A 15,038-nucleotide genomic window follows, 5' to 3' on the forward strand; every position below is an offset into this window, starting at 1 on the left:
TGGTCAAATGGCAGCAAAATAATTGTGAATAGGCAACTACACTGCTAAACTGCACTCTGTTTGGGAACCTCTGGGACATGATTTATCAGTGCATCTATGCCACAAATTACACAGACTGTCCAAGGAGCTCACTCAGGTCTCAGAGGAGACCGGAACACCATCCACCTTACATCAAGGAGGATTAGCTCGTACATCAGCAAGGAATAATCATGTGGCTTACATGGTTGAGGATTTATACAGACTATCTATCTATCTATATGTATGAACAGTTGTTTGCTCTAACATGTATTAGCCTTGTTTGCTTGTGCTGGATATGGCTCTGTGCTTGCAAAGCCATCCAGCTGTATCAGATGACATCCCCATTGTTAATGGGAATAATACCTATAATACCTAGCCTGTGCAGCAGCTGTCAGCAAGTAATAGTGCGTTGTGTGTGTGTGTGAGAGAGAGAGAGAGTGGAGAGGGTGGAGTATATCCAATATATGAAACTCTGCATTTCTTTGCAACATAATAATGTCAGAAACTGCAAGCATGCATAACATTCTACACACCATCTGATTCTTGTGACAATAAGCAGTTTTGGGTTGTTTTTTCCCTGCTTTCGAATAGACAGCCTTTGTTTTGGAAGTGTACTGTAACAAGATCGTCCTGACAGCAAGCTAATGAGAGGTGATGACATTGTTGTCATCAGGTGGGCTGCGACTGTCTGTCCTCACTCAGCTGTGTGGGTGTGGTGGCCCATCTGGAATTACAGCGTGTTCACGGGTTACTGAGCAGCAGATTAAGAGATGCATCAGGCAGTCACACACTTGGTCATCGTGCAGATGATACAACTCTTTCATGTGACTTTTGGGAGGTGCTGCATTCTTGACAGATGTCTGCATGGACTGAGAGAATGAACAGAACGGCTCGGGACTGATTTAAAGAAGACAATCGGTGTCCTGTTGAGGTCCACTTGCTATCATCTCCCTTCTCTGTACATCAAAGGTACAAGGCTTTGTTTCAACTATGGAAACTTCTTTTTCGGGTGACTTTGGGAGCCAGCGGTTGTACCCAGACACACAGCCAGCAGCTGCTGAAGGCCCGGGCCGTGCTTACCTCCACAAACCTATCATCGTGATTGTGATGGGATCTCTGATGTCTGTAGCAGGCGCAGTACTTTTACTGCTCCAGTACTCAGGGGTGACTGAAGCGTCCCGCTCTGTAGCCTCGGCCTGCCTGTCTTTAGGGCTGATGTTTGTGGCGATGGGGCTGGTGTGGGTCCCCATTCTGAAAGAGAAGGAAAGGCGGAAACGGATCAGCCAGGGGGCTTGAGCAGAAGATGGAAAAGACTTGATGATGTCAAAGATAAAATGCTATTAAATGCTCTTTATAGTGCTCTGACACATCCAGTACAGTCAAGCTGGTGTGCCTCTTGCTGATAATGGCCTGAGTACACTGTACTTTGACCGTGTCACAGCAGGTTGTTTTATGTTTCTCTCAGCGAGGATCAGACTTGATTGTCTTTGCTTTTACACCGGCTGCTAAAGTTTGTCGCTTTGGATTTTCTTCCACGTCTGGATAAACTCTTTGGATAAGTTATCATGTCAACACCTGTACAGGTGGAGCCCATCATGGAGAAGAGGTACGGAGGAGTTGGCCGCTGCAAGTGCTCATTTTGGTTCGCAGTGGCCCACGACATACTCGGTGTCTTGATTATAATGATTGGGGTGTTTGGAGGACTGGTTATCCACGATCTGTTTGTCTACGGCGGGGCCATTATCCTCTTCCTCAGCCTGATCTGGTGGGTGTTCTGGTACACGGGGAACATCGACGTGCCGCCGGAGGAGCTGGAGGACGACGTGGGCTTGACGAAGCAGAAGAACCGTGGACTGAGCCGGGCGGTGAGGCGCTTGTCTGATCGCCTCGCCAGCGGGATCAGGAACTCCTTCAGAAAGAGCGGCAGGCTGGTTAGACAGGGCCCCCCGGCCGACAACGGAGTTGTAAACGCCGGTGCAGATGTGTCGCTCTCTACAATCTACGACGGCACCCTGGCTTCTACTTCAAACGAATTTGTGAGAGAGACACTGTCAGTGTGAGCTGCTCCACGGCAGAACACAGAGACACGGACTGCGATCATTATATTTGCCTTTTGTTGAAAAGGATTTTGTGTTTGCTCTACCAACATGCACAACTAATGATTAGGTAACAATGAAGTGCTGCCCTGACAAGAGCCACATGATTGTACCTTGCTGATAAGATGCAAACTTTGCACACTATAACAGTGTTTTTACATGACACCGATTAAGAGACAACAGCCTCCTCACTTATCACTATTTCTGATATTATTCGCGTCACAGATTTTGACTGTAAATAGAAAATGAAAAGGTATATTGATAAATGTGTTACGGACAGCCTTTTATTGTAAAAGAACGGCAGTAGAAGTGTGCTAAACACGATCAGAGGAATGATGTGTGGTTTTTATGGTTTTTGTAACAAGTTAAATTTATAACATTTACTCAAATTAATATTTTATGTTAAAAAAGCTTCAATGTCGTCACCCAAAATAAACACATTGTAGTTTTGATGACACAGGAAAGTTCCATGCTTGTTTATGTGTCATGAAAGTGATAAGTCAAGCTAAGTTTAGATCATTCAGCTATTTGCTACCAGCTGTCTGGTTTCAGGTCCCCCTGTGTGCTTATATGTGTTGCAACAATCAATGGCCCTACATGGTAAATAAAATCTATCACAGATTGGCTTCAAACTAAGAACTTAGACCTTTTATAGAGGCACAGACAATAAATCAATAGACGGGATGACCCCAAGAAAGCGATTCAGCCCAGAGTGTGGTTCAACTGAAGCCTTGCAGTTATGAAGGTACACAAATTCTTTAACATTGTGCAGGTCTGACCTTCTGTCAAAGAAGGTTTTGTTACAAATATAAGACGACTTATTATGACTTTCCACATTTTTTTTCGTATGTTACAGTTACAGTAGTACAGACGTGGACAAAATTGTTGGTACCCTTCGGTCAATGAAAGAAAAACTCACAATGGTCACAGAAATAACTTTAATCTGACTAAAGTAATAATAAATAAAAATTCTATAAATCTTAACCAGTGAAAGTCAGACATTGCTTTTTCAACCATGCTTCAACTGAATTATTTAAAAAAAATAAATGCATGAAACAGGCCTGGACAAAAATGATGTTACCCACAACTTTTATATATTTTGTTGCACAACCTTTTGAGCCAATCACTGCAACCAAACGAATCCTGTAACTGTCAGTGAGACTTCTGCAACTCTCAGCAGGTATTTTGGCCCACTCCTCATGAGCAAACTGCTCCAGTTGTTTAGGTTTGAAGGGCACCTTTTCCAGACTGCATGTTTCAGCTCCTTCCAAAGATGCGCAACAGGATTGAGGTCAGGGATCATAGAAGGCCACTTTAAAATAGTCCAATGTTTTCCTCTTATCCATTCTTGGGTGTTTTTAGCTGCTTGTTTTGGGTCATTGTCCTGTTGTAAGACCCATGACCTGCAACTGAGACCAAGCTTTCTGACACTGGCCAGCAAATTTCTCTCTAGAATCCTTTGATAATCTTGAGATTTCATTGTACCCCGCACAGATTCAAGACACCCTGTGCTGCAAAGCAGCCCCAGAACATAACCGAGCCTCCTCCATGTTTCACATTTGGGACAGTGTTCTTTTCTTGATATGCTTCATTTTTCCGTCAGTGAACATAGCGCTGATGTGCCTTGGCAAAAAGTTCAATTTTTGTCTCATCTGTCCACAGGACATTCTCCCAGAAGCTCTGTGGCTTGTCAACTGTAGTTTGGCATATTCCAGTCTGGCTTTTTTATGATTTGTTTTCAACAATGGTGTCCTCCTCGGTCGTCTCCCATGTAGCCTACTTTGGCTCAAACAACAACAGATGGTGTGAACTAACACTGATGTTCGTTGAGCATGAAGTTCAGCTTTGATCTCTTTAGAAGTCTTTCTGGGCTCTTTTGTTACCATTCGGATTATCCGTCTCTTTGATCTGTCATCAATTTTCCTCCTGCAGATCTTAAATTTCTGAATGACATGTGCAACTGTAGTCACAGGAACATCTAGCTGCTTGGATGATTTATGATTTTGATTTTCTGATTTTCTTTCTAATCACCTGAGACAACTCTTTCCTTTGCTTCCTCTGGTCCATGTTAAGTGTGGTACACACCATGTCACCAAACAACACAGTGACTATCTGGAGTCCTATATATAGGCCCACTGACTGATTACAAGATTTTAGACACCTGTGATGCTGATTACTGGACACATTATTTTCATTCTTTTCTAGGGGTACCATCATTTGTGTCCAGGCCTGTTTCATGCATTTATTTTTTTAAATAATTCAGTTGAAGCATGGTTGAAAAGCAATGTCTGACTTTTACTGGTTAAGATTTATAGAATTTTTATTTATTATTACTTTAGTCAGATTAAAGTTATTTCTGTGACCATTGTGAGTTTTTCTTTCATTTACCGAAGGGTACCAACAATTTTGTAAACGTCTGCAGATGCTTACATTAAACATACCCAAAGTTTGAAAAAGGTTGCTGAGCATACGGACAAGTTATCACTATGAGCAAAAGAAAAGGTGCTCTGAATGCTCGATATCAGGTGTGTTTCTTTCTTTTCTTTCTACTACTGGCTAAAAACATCTTTAATATGGTCATTTGAGTAATGGCTATGAGGACAAACCTGCTGTTTAGAACTTTTTTTTATTTGGACGAGCCAATCAGAAGAAAGAAGACTTAAAGGGAGGGAGCTAAAACAGCTTCTTTCAGAGGATGGTGTGAAGAGCTGCACTAAGGCTCAGTATAAGACAAAGAAGATGTTTTTTTCTTTTAACTGTGAAAAAAAAATACTGAGTTGGACATGAGCGTAGGTTTCCAGTAACTTTTTACATTGCCAATATCTTATTTTGTAAGCGATTCTACTTGAGTTTTGTTAGCTCGAAGATCTACTTCAGACATGACTGAAGATTTACCTCTTCTTGGATAAAAAACAAAGCCCAGAGTAAATGACTGGGCTGGAGAGCTGTTAAATGCCACCAACACCTCCTCCTTTATCCAAAAAACCTACAGCGATCACCTCCCAGTGTTTCGACTCCCAGTTATCTTTTGGTCCAGGACCAGCTGTGAGCTCATAAACTCTGTTCAAAGTATGAATTTCAGGGTGCTAAACTCTGAACCACCCATGTTAAATCAAATAATAATAATAATACTGATATCATGTTAATCATACACAAGTAGTAATACCATAAATTAGTATGTTGGTGCTCGTTTTGCCATGTTATTGTCCCAGACTCTCTGTCCACCTGCCTAAACACATACCCTGATTTGCTATAAAACATATAATAGGCACAGTCAAAGATAAATGCAGTTATGGAGTCTTCTGAGTCATAGAACCATGAAAGTCTATCATTGTGAACCTTTGTTGCAGGCTGAATGTCAAACATGCAAGAGTAGTTTTTTTTATGACAGCTGAAGTTGATCATTACATCAGGTCCTTCAGACTTTTTAGCCGTGCATACATAAAATCTGTAAATTCTTTCACATGACTCGTGTTCACAAGACTGCATACAGCATTTGCTCCACCTGACACTGCATGGCCTGCAATAAGTGGCTATGTGGAATTTTCATCTCTCCCCAGTGCTGTCCTCAGGTAAGTCTCATATTCAATCATCAGTTTTGCTTGATACTTTTTAGATGCCAGTTTACATAGCAGTTTAACTGTTTATTCATTCTACAAACACCTGGGTATTTACAGTATGTGCTTAGTTGATGTCAGCTGATACAAATGCAGCAGTTTAAACTAGAAACAAGGTTACTGTTAACCTTGCAAAGTAGAGCACCACAGGATGTGGTGATCGAATGTACTTTATTAAAGTGCATTATTAATGTACTCTTACTTTATTCAAGTATTTCTATGTTTTCGTGTTTTCTCCTACTGCTGTTAGTACACTCAAAAAAATCTGTTGTTGGATGAACACAATTTAATCATGGCACCCTTTTTGCACACAATTTAACCAAGTACAATAAACCATTTTCTTTTGCTTATACCCCACTGCATTACGGGTATAGATATTGTTCTTTGGACTCCATACCACTTATTTTAAAGCTTTAGTTGGTTATTCTTGTCGTAAGAGATCTATTTTACAGTCATGTGAAAAAGAAAGTTTTATGTGCGCCCAATGATTCGATAACTTGTAGAACCAGTTTTATCAGCGATTACATGAAGCAACTGTTTTCTGTATTGCTTTATGAGGCTGTCACACTGGAGGAGTTTTCATTAATGCACGGCACTCTTAAGGTGGCACCACAGCATTTCAGGGGTGCTGAGGTCTGGACTGAAATAACTGGGTCATTGGAGCACATTCATTATTTAGTTTTCCAGCCGTTCTGTTGTAGATTTGCTGCTGTGTTTGAGATCATTGCTTTCTTGCACGAACTGATTTTGGCTGAGCTTTAGCTTGAAAACTACCCTCTGAAAACTTTTCTTTTTTCATGTGACCTTATGATCCTGCGGTGGACTAGTTTCTGCAGGCACCTTGTTGGCCAACAGCACCTGAAGCAGCCATTGTTAACACGGACCCCACCCAAACCTGAACTTGCTTCTGCTGCATGTTAACATCCTGTTAAAAGGGAGTTTTTCCTTCCCACTGTCGCCAGGTGCTTGCTCATAGGGGATACATATGACTGTTGCGATTTTCTCTGTATTATTATGGGGTCTTTACCCTACAACCATTGTTGTGATTTGGGGCTATATAATTAAAACTGAATTGAATTAGGGACATCTCTGGGGGAAAACCAGCTTGTGCACCCTTGTGGCAGGGCTGGTGTAAAACGTTTTCTACACTTTTGATTTCAGATAAAATATTTAATGCTTTTTACGTCTGTTTCAAACGCTAGAGTTATATTACAAAAGACTACAACTCCCACTTCCGCTTAGCCGTCATATGACGACTGTGTGTTTTGTCATGTGACCCTGGCGCTGCTATGTCAGTCCTCCGTTTCCCTTTTTCGCAGTGTCGCAGGCAGCAAACCGAAAACAGTCCGTTTCTGTCCGAAACGGCCCAACACACCTTAGACCCGTCCTGTAGCTGGTTAGAAAACACACTCCGGTTCGTGCTTGTCGCACTTTACCCGTGTATTTGGCTGTGTGCAACTCCTACATGTCAGAGTGGTAGACTCACAGCTCTGCAGCTTACCGGCAGGCCTCGCTGTTCACCGACTAAGCATCAGTCCTCACGCCGCCCTTGGGTGGGTCCGGCTCGGCCAAAGAGACAGCATGGTCCCGGTGCATCGCTAGCCTCTTGTGATTAAAGGCGACATCAAGGGATGAATGGTATCAGTGGGGAAGTGTTTAGCTTGGATGCTACTGGAGTCTGTTTATAAGGATGAACGGTAAGATTTGCTGTTTCACTGCTTTCTGTTTCTTACCCATAAAATCACAACATGTCAAATCGCGCCTGCAGGAGATTGCTCAGAAACTTGGCGAGACTTTCTAAGTTTCATTTGGGGGCCTTTTAGTTGGTTTCCATAATGTCTGATATTGTTCGACACATGGCTTTCCCCCCTTTTTGCTAGCTTTGTTGAAACGATAGATCGAGGTCAAGAATGCTCCAGGAAAACGAAGCAGTTCCGCACAATGTAAGTGGGGTTTCTCAGGAATGAAAGTGTTAAAACTGTCTTATTTTTGCAAATGTTTCCAGTGTGTAAACAACTGGAAACCCCATAATGCTTAGGCCAACTGTGACTGAAAGCTGGAAAGCACCTAATAGTTTTTATATGAGGGAAGTATGCTTGAAGTCTCTGGAAAGCCTTGAAGCTTACGGTAAGAGGTGTGTGTTTAACAAGCTCCTGGCCTAAATTCACAGGTAAACAAGCTGGTGGATGAAAGTAACTTAAGTCCCTTTGCAAACTCACAGGTGCTCCAGAGGAAACGCATGACCGGGGAGCTGCTCCAGTGGGTTGGCAGCTCTTCGATGACTTAAAACCTTTGAGACAAGGAGCATCATCATTGCCATTGTGAATATGCTGTCTGGGCTGCAGGGTTAATGATTACTAATGTTGATTCGTCTGCTATTTTTTTCTGGATAATTCACTCAGCCCATAAAATGTTAATATAAAACATTGTTCCACAGTGCTTCTAGAGGTTAAAGAATCCTCACAGTACCCTGTAATATTAACGTCCATAGGCGCTTCCTGTCGCAGTTGGAGCTCAGCAGTCCTTAAACGCAGAACTTCGCAGTCAGTTTTGATTATTTATGTTGATTCCGAGCAGCCATTACTTGCCACACAACTTCATTTCCTTCTTCATTGTCATGAATAATGAACGGAGTAACGATAAATGATGGGAAATTTAATCTGTGGCAATGTCATTTTCCTCATTCCTCTTGTTTTTGTTTGTGTTACCCTCCGCAGGCACCCAGCAGACTGATACAAAGAGGCAGAACCTCCTGGAGAGGCTGCTGGATGCTGTGAAGCAGGTGAGCTACCGGTTATCTGGACGTTCTTTATGCTGGAGACGAGAAATTATCATCAGTGCTGCAGTCCACATAGACTGAGCGAGGTTTAATAATTTTAAGCCTCTGCTTTTATGGTCAGGAAATCAGCTCACATTAAATGTGTGACTAGTTGTGAGTGATCTTTTCTTTGGAACAGGCTTTTTTTAAATTCCCGGTCAACATTTTTGTGGTGACTGAATTTGTTACAGTTCCTTCTATCTCCCTTTCTATAAACACAATGGAGGAAGTAAAACCGAGTTCTGTTGACGGCCTCTGTAACCCAATATTCTGTAGAACAAAGTTAAAAACATGGGTAGAGTCCTACCTAAAAGAACACAATGACCATGAATACAAACCCCATTCCAAAAAAGCTGCGGTTGTTTGTAAAATATGAATAAAGACAGAGTCAAACCTAGGATGCTTAATTGAAAGTAGTTGAAAAACATGAAAAAATATATACCGTAATTCCCGGACTACAGAGCGCACCTGATAAAAAGCTGCATGCTCTAATTTTAGAAAGAAAATCAATTTTGTACTTGTACAGGCCGCACCCGATTTTAAGCTGTATGCGTTTCACTTGTAATATGAGATATTTACACAGAAATATTACACGTGAGGCTTTTTAATGTTTAATTTAATCCGTAAGGTAACATAAACGTTATGCTAACATACAAAAATACATACTGCAAATGCTTTTTTTCCTCGAACAGCGCTACCTTTAAGTATACATACGTATCAGTAACACACAAATTACGTTGCTTATGGTTTTTTTACGGAACAGTGCACAAACAACATTACAACATCTCTTAACAACCGGTAAAAATATATACCGAATATATACTACTTATCAATTTTATTGGTCTACTGTTACCAGGCAAAATGTTTTTGGCTGCATGAAAAAAAAAAAATGCATTAGCTGCACGTCAGTATAAGCCGCAGTGTTCACAGTGTGGGGAAAAAGTAGTGGCTTATGACCCGAAAACTACGGTACACGTTAGGGCTGTGCGATATGACCAAAATCTCATATCCCGATATAGGAATTTTATCGTCCTGATAACGATATAAATCACAAAAATGTAACATTTTCTGTAAATTCTGCAGCTCGACTTGCGGGAAGTGTTTCCAGCTGCGCGTCATGTAGCTGGAGTCGAGTGTTTTAACAGATGCATGAAACAATACATTTTTAGACATAAGTTGTAAAGGCCGCTGTTTTCTTTGTGAGTATTTATTACACGGCGTGCTGCAGGGAAAAGCCTGTTCTAACGTTTGAGTCTAAGGTTTATTTTTTAGCACCTGGCGGCTCTTTTTTAATTCTCATCCGTAAATAAGCTGCTCTTTCACGTGATTCCGTTTATTTTGAAAAGTCTCAACAGGATCTTGAGCTTTATTGTGAAAGGTTTATGTGGAACATAAACAAGCGGACACCGATGTTACCATCCTTGTTGCTAACGACAACGCATAAAAACAGGCGCTTGTCCGTCTGTAGTGTGGTTATATTAAATATAAGAGAAAGAGAGAACTTTAAGAAGTTAATATAGCCACTACAGTGACCATCAAAACGATGAAAAAATATTGACGTAAACAGTTTATTTTGCAACACCAGGAAACAAACGATAGCGCAAAATGAAACGATAGATGTTTTTATATCATCATCCGATATATATCGTTATATCGAACAGCCCTAGTACACGTTTTGTATTAAATGCCAGGAATCAGTTTCAAAAAGCTGGCACAGGACCAATAAAAGACTGAAAAACTCTCACAAATGTGCTCTATTTTTGTTCTGTTTTTACTCTAGTGTGACTAAAATGATTGGTGTCTTTCATAAGTGAAGATGTAGGAAGCTTCTCCACCCTGTTCATAGTTATTCCTTATTTTATTTGGTGCCACATATGGTGCCGTCCGGGCGAGGTCTTTGCCAGAGAAGGCCGTACCTGTTTGACTGACAGTGCCAGATCACGTCCTCCCTGTCTCATAACAGCAGGGCTGCACAGTGTGGTTGCATTTAAAACATGTCCGTTTAGCAGCTGAAGTCCCACATTAAGCAAATATATGGAAATGAAATATACTGTTTCACTGTCTACACAGCAGCTGCTGCTCTCAATTCCGAAATGGGTGCGGAGTGTTTTTCGATTTTTATCTATACCTTACAGAGTGTTTCAACTCATTTTGACACGGGATACTTTTTAACGTCCGAGGAGAAAAAAACCCCTTAACTCTTATTCTACTGGATCGGGTTTGGCTTGATGCTTTGAGGGAAGATGAAACTGCATGTACGGTATCGGAGCTGGGCTGGACTCTGACACTGTGTCAAATGTAAATATCAAAACTGAGACCAGTGCTGCCAGTCAGACAAGCTTCCTTCTCAGGTTTGCAGCACCAGCCAAGCCCCTACAGTTAATTCTTGAAGGTCAGATCAGAAACACAGTTTGACCTTTAAATCATTTTCTGTAATTCCTTTATTTTGTCTGTAACCTTGTAACCACAGGCCAGGAGATGTAGCACAGATACCTTCTGTAGTGTCCGTAGAGGACTAAAGGAGGACCCGATCTGCAATTTAAGGCTTTGAAAAGTGCTGTTAGACTTTTTTAACTTAGCAGACATACATGAAGAAAAAAAAAGCAATTTCCTCATATCTTCCCAGTGCCAAATCCGCTTTGGAGGAAGAAAGGAGATCGCCACAGACTCAGACAGCAGGTAAGAGGAGCTGCCTGTTACCCAGAAATTCTTTTGCTTTATCACGATGGTTATTTATCATTCTAAAAGGTGCTTTGTTTTACGTGTGGAGCTCCAGGTCATAGATGATGTAGTGCTTTAGGCTCCAGTATGTGCTCGCGCTACCTCCAGCTTTTTCAGTGCAGCGATCTGGCTGTACGCCCAGCTTTGAGGGTTACTTTCTAAACAGCAAAATCATTTTTTTAGATGGAAAATAATTGTTGTTTTTTGTTGTTGTTGTTGTTTTTGGTCTGAGAGCTTTAGCAGACTTTCCATCATATCCGAGCAGTGAGAATGTTCTCCTTTGTGATGTTAATGGTGGCTATGTAAGAAAAATGATGTACCAACTTTGTTTCATTAGAGCTTCACGCTGAGAGAGAATACTATTGATTCATGTTCTGTGCTGCTCAGATCTCATTTTCAGCTCTGAGTACTGGTTTTTAAGATTCAATATTATGTCCGCCTTGTAGATGAAGAGCATTTATAAAAGACTGGTTAGTGGCACTAATGCACCTGTTTTTAAAACTGCGTGCTAGTAGTAGGATGAATGACCTGTCTCCTCTCTAGGTCAGAGGATGCTGTAGCCACGACTTCCAAAAGGAATTTGTTTTTACTGTATGGTCCACAGTATAGTTTTCCACCTCTCCTCAGTTCATCTTAAATTTGGCGACCAGTACCGTGATGCATGGTATACCCAGCAGAAAAGGACCCCCCTCCCCGTCATCACATCATAATAGTAGAGCTGGAAAAAGTGTGTGGCAGTGACCAGCTGGTTGCAGCACAAACGGCGCTTTAAATGTAAAACTGTGATGTTACCGTGCCCCTGCTCGGCAGATGGCCTCCACAATCCAGCGAGAGGGCCTCTGCTTACAGAGAACTTTGCCTCTGGCAGAACTAACAAAACAGAAAAACACATAGTCGGAGTACATTCAGTATAGGTGCGTAGCGCAAACATGGGACACAAGGGAATGTCGCTTTCTCTCATTCTCGGACACTAAAGCTCAGAAAGTTCAGGAGCTAAAAGGGCGGAGAGTTGAAGCTGCAGAGATAACCTCAGGTAAAGCTGCCACATTAGGGTCTTGGAGAGCTCAGTAGAAAAGGGATACACAAACAGAGCCTGGAGGTCATCCAGAGAAGGCGTGTGAGAGCTACTGCAGTCTTGTATGAGAGAAATCTTATATCTATAGTAGATTTATGAGATTCAAATGTGAGGCCAAATCCCATAAAGTGAAGCTGGGTTTAACCTCAGGCCTTTCAGACTATCTGCATTAGGAGAATCATTTGATATGTGATGCACTCAGTTAATTGAACATTAACATTAACATGGATTAGTTGTAGTTTCATCTGAATGTACAGCCAAAGCAACATTTCCAGTGCAGCATAAAAAGCACAGCAGGGTGAACTGGGCTGTTCTGACTATTAGGCGACACCCCCACCCGCTTGTCTTCATGTTATCCTAACCTGTCTTTGTCTCTGCAGGGTGATTTGTCTGTGCGCACAGTTTGAAGCGGTGCTGCAGCACGGTCTGAGGAAGAGCAGAGGTCTGGCCCTCACAGCTGCCGCTCTCAAACAGGCCGCAGGCTTCAGCAGCAAGACTGAAACAGGTACGCCAGGTTCCCGTACGGCTGTGAAATTGTGGGTTTAGAGTTGAAAAGTGGAGCAGAAACTTCACTTTAGCCCTCTGTGACCTTGGATAAGCAGACTTGCGGAAGGTATCCTTAAAAACTACAACCACACAGCTTATTCTGTGGAATATTAAGACAGTGTTGCTATTGAGGACAAATGCGTGACTTCTGTCATGTATATCTATTACCATATGCAATGCTTTTCTGTATTTCACAGGCAGTTAGAAGACAGGATTGTGCCTGAACCTGAGGATTTAGAGCTTACTAATGAAGCTAGGGCCTCTGACAATGCTAGAAATACAATAATAGCCAGAGTTTCAATTTTCTCTGAGGTCACATGGTGATTGTATGCAAACCAGCAGCATAACGCTCATCCCTATTAATTACCACACCTCAGAAAACACAACATTAAAACAGACCTAGTTTGAGTTCTGAGGAGAGAACAAAGGATGGAGACGGTCGGGATGGAGCTGTGTGAGTGGTGCGTGAAGGGTCCCCTCTTCTGTTAATGAGAGGGGGGATGTGCTGAGAGAGTCTTTTGCAGCTTCTTTTCTGCCCTTTTGAACTCTTACTTAACTCCAGAGCAGTTGTTTTTCACAATGGAGGTGGAGCTTATTCTTCCTCTTTCCTTTTGTCCCGCTCGCTAGAGTTGACTTTCTGGTTCTACGTGAAGGAGCACCTGAACCGCCACGAGCTCCAGCGGTTTTACTCCCTGCGCCAGATCTCCTCAGAGCTCGGCCGAGGTCGTGCCTGGCTGCGCTGCGCCCTCAATGAGCACTCGCTGGAGCGCTACCTGCACACGTTGCTGGCTGACCGCCCCCGTCTTGGGTTAGTGACAAGCCCCCTCGTCAGTTATGCTCCGCACACATTTTCTCAGCTAGGTGGGATTTTTTCTTTCTTTTTCGCTTGTTTATAGATCTTTTGTGTTTTCTAGATCTTACTATGAAGACTGGGCTTTTGTGCTTGATGAAGAGAGAGCTAGTATGCTTCCCACCATGGCTGCAGGTGAGCTTGTGTTTTGGCATTAAATTATTGGTGGTAAACACACTAAACAGCTTGCTGACACAGCAGGAGAGTATAGGGTTCAAACTTTAATACAGACTTTCAGCACTGTGCAAAAGTCTCGAGTCACCCAGGAAGTTCTTGTAATCGGATTTTTGATCAGCCATACGTCATCATTTCACAAGCATCTGATTGGTAACAGCTTCATTTTTCAGCATGAACATGATTTCAAACACACCTCCAGTACATATAAAGCATACCCGGATAGAAAAACGCATAACAGGACACTATCAGCCATGGATTGGCCTCCCCAGAGCCCGGGCCTAAACATCTCTTGACAGAGAACAGAACAAAAGGCAGCCAACATCCAAAGAAGAGCTTTGAATGTCCTTTAAGAAGCCTGGAGAACTATTCCAGAAGACCAATAAGCTGTACTGTTCTGCTCAGTATTAGTTTGCTCCATTTAACAATAAAGGTGATCATACCAAGTTTTCATTTTCATGCTCATGATAATTGTAAAAATTATTTTTTCAAGCAAAATATAAAGAAATGAGGAGTGGTGCAAGACTTTTGCACAGTGCTTTATGAGTTGGTTATAAGTTAAGCTTAAGTAACATAAGTGGAAGCAACTCAAACTGTTAAAGCTGGATGTAGCCACTCTGACATCAGACAGTAGCCTCTTTACTGCCACCTGAATATTAGCATTTTGGCTAAAGCTATTTAGTTGCAGACAGAAGGCTCTAGGTAGCTTGAATGCATCCACAGACTGTATGCCTGCATAGCCCAAACACATCTGCATACATTTCACCACAGCTTAAAACAAAGCACCAACTTGTTGGATGGCCTGTTGGTGTAATTAGCCACACAGCAGGGCATATTATGTCTGATAAACAAGGTTAAAAAGGTCAGCTCAGCGACTCAGATAATGCCTAACAGGCAGCCAGGGAGCTACGGATGTCCATGTCAGCTCCCATCCGGCATTCAGATTGTTGGAGACTCATAAAATAAAACTCCACTCTAGGACGTGCAGTTTGCTGCATTTCCACACTGGTTTCGTTTTTCAGCTTCTTCTGTGGCCCCTCTCATACAACTAAGCCCGAGGTTTAAAATTCCCTTTTAAAATATGGTCCTTTTGCTGGGCTATATTTGTTGCCCCATTATTAGA

At 42.1% G+C, this 15,038-nt stretch overlaps 3 protein-coding genes across 4 annotated transcripts in view; all 3 read left to right on the forward strand.

Annotated features, from left to right (window-relative positions):
• The first annotated feature begins 1,008 nt into the window (after window positions 1-1,008).
• Window positions 1,009-1,321, forward strand: LOC147322954 (phosphoinositide-interacting protein-like). The gene has a single exon (XM_086304732.1). It carries the CDS (start codon window positions 1,009-1,011, stop codon window positions 1,312-1,314), a length of 306 nt encoding a protein of 101 aa, XP_086160858.1. The 3' UTR covers window positions 1,315-1,321.
• A 149-nt stretch (window positions 1,322-1,470) lies between these two features.
• LOC147322955 (transmembrane protein 238-like) lies at window positions 1,471-2,571 on the forward strand. The gene has a single exon (XM_086304731.1). It carries the CDS (start codon window positions 1,584-1,586, stop codon window positions 2,076-2,078), a length of 495 nt encoding a protein of 164 aa, XP_086160857.1. The 5' UTR covers window positions 1,471-1,583; the 3' UTR covers window positions 2,079-2,571.
• Window positions 2,572-5,633: 3,062 nt separating this feature from the next.
• The window catches only part of snx29 (sorting nexin 29), a 143,847-nt gene continuing 134,442 nt past the window's right edge, over window positions 5,634-15,038 (forward strand). The window contains exons 1-6 of one of the 2 annotated variants that reach the window (XM_086302996.1): window positions 5,634-5,686; window positions 8,449-8,513; window positions 11,176-11,228; window positions 12,726-12,850; window positions 13,519-13,699; window positions 13,806-13,876. In XM_086302996.1, the coding sequence (XP_086159122.1) occupies window positions 5,650-5,686; window positions 8,449-8,513; window positions 11,176-11,228; window positions 12,726-12,850; window positions 13,519-13,699; window positions 13,806-13,876 (532 nt within the window). In that variant the 5' untranslated portion in view covers window positions 5,634-5,649. Of the gene's footprint in view, window positions 5,687-7,003; window positions 7,429-8,448; window positions 8,514-11,175; window positions 11,229-12,725; window positions 12,851-13,518; window positions 13,700-13,805; window positions 13,877-15,038 lie in introns of those variants that run through there. The other variant, XM_086302997.1, reaches the window with a different exon arrangement.

The sequence above is a fragment of the Aulonocara sp. 'chitande type north' Nkhata Bay genome, linkage group LG8 (assembly GCF_057382095.1).
Source record: "Aulonocara sp. 'chitande type north' Nkhata Bay isolate Kocher_YH1m ecotype deep benthic linkage group LG8, A_spYH_male_GT1.1, whole genome shotgun sequence".
Taxonomy (NCBI): domain Eukaryota; kingdom Metazoa; phylum Chordata; class Actinopteri; order Cichliformes; family Cichlidae; genus Aulonocara; species Aulonocara sp. 'chitande type north' Nkhata Bay.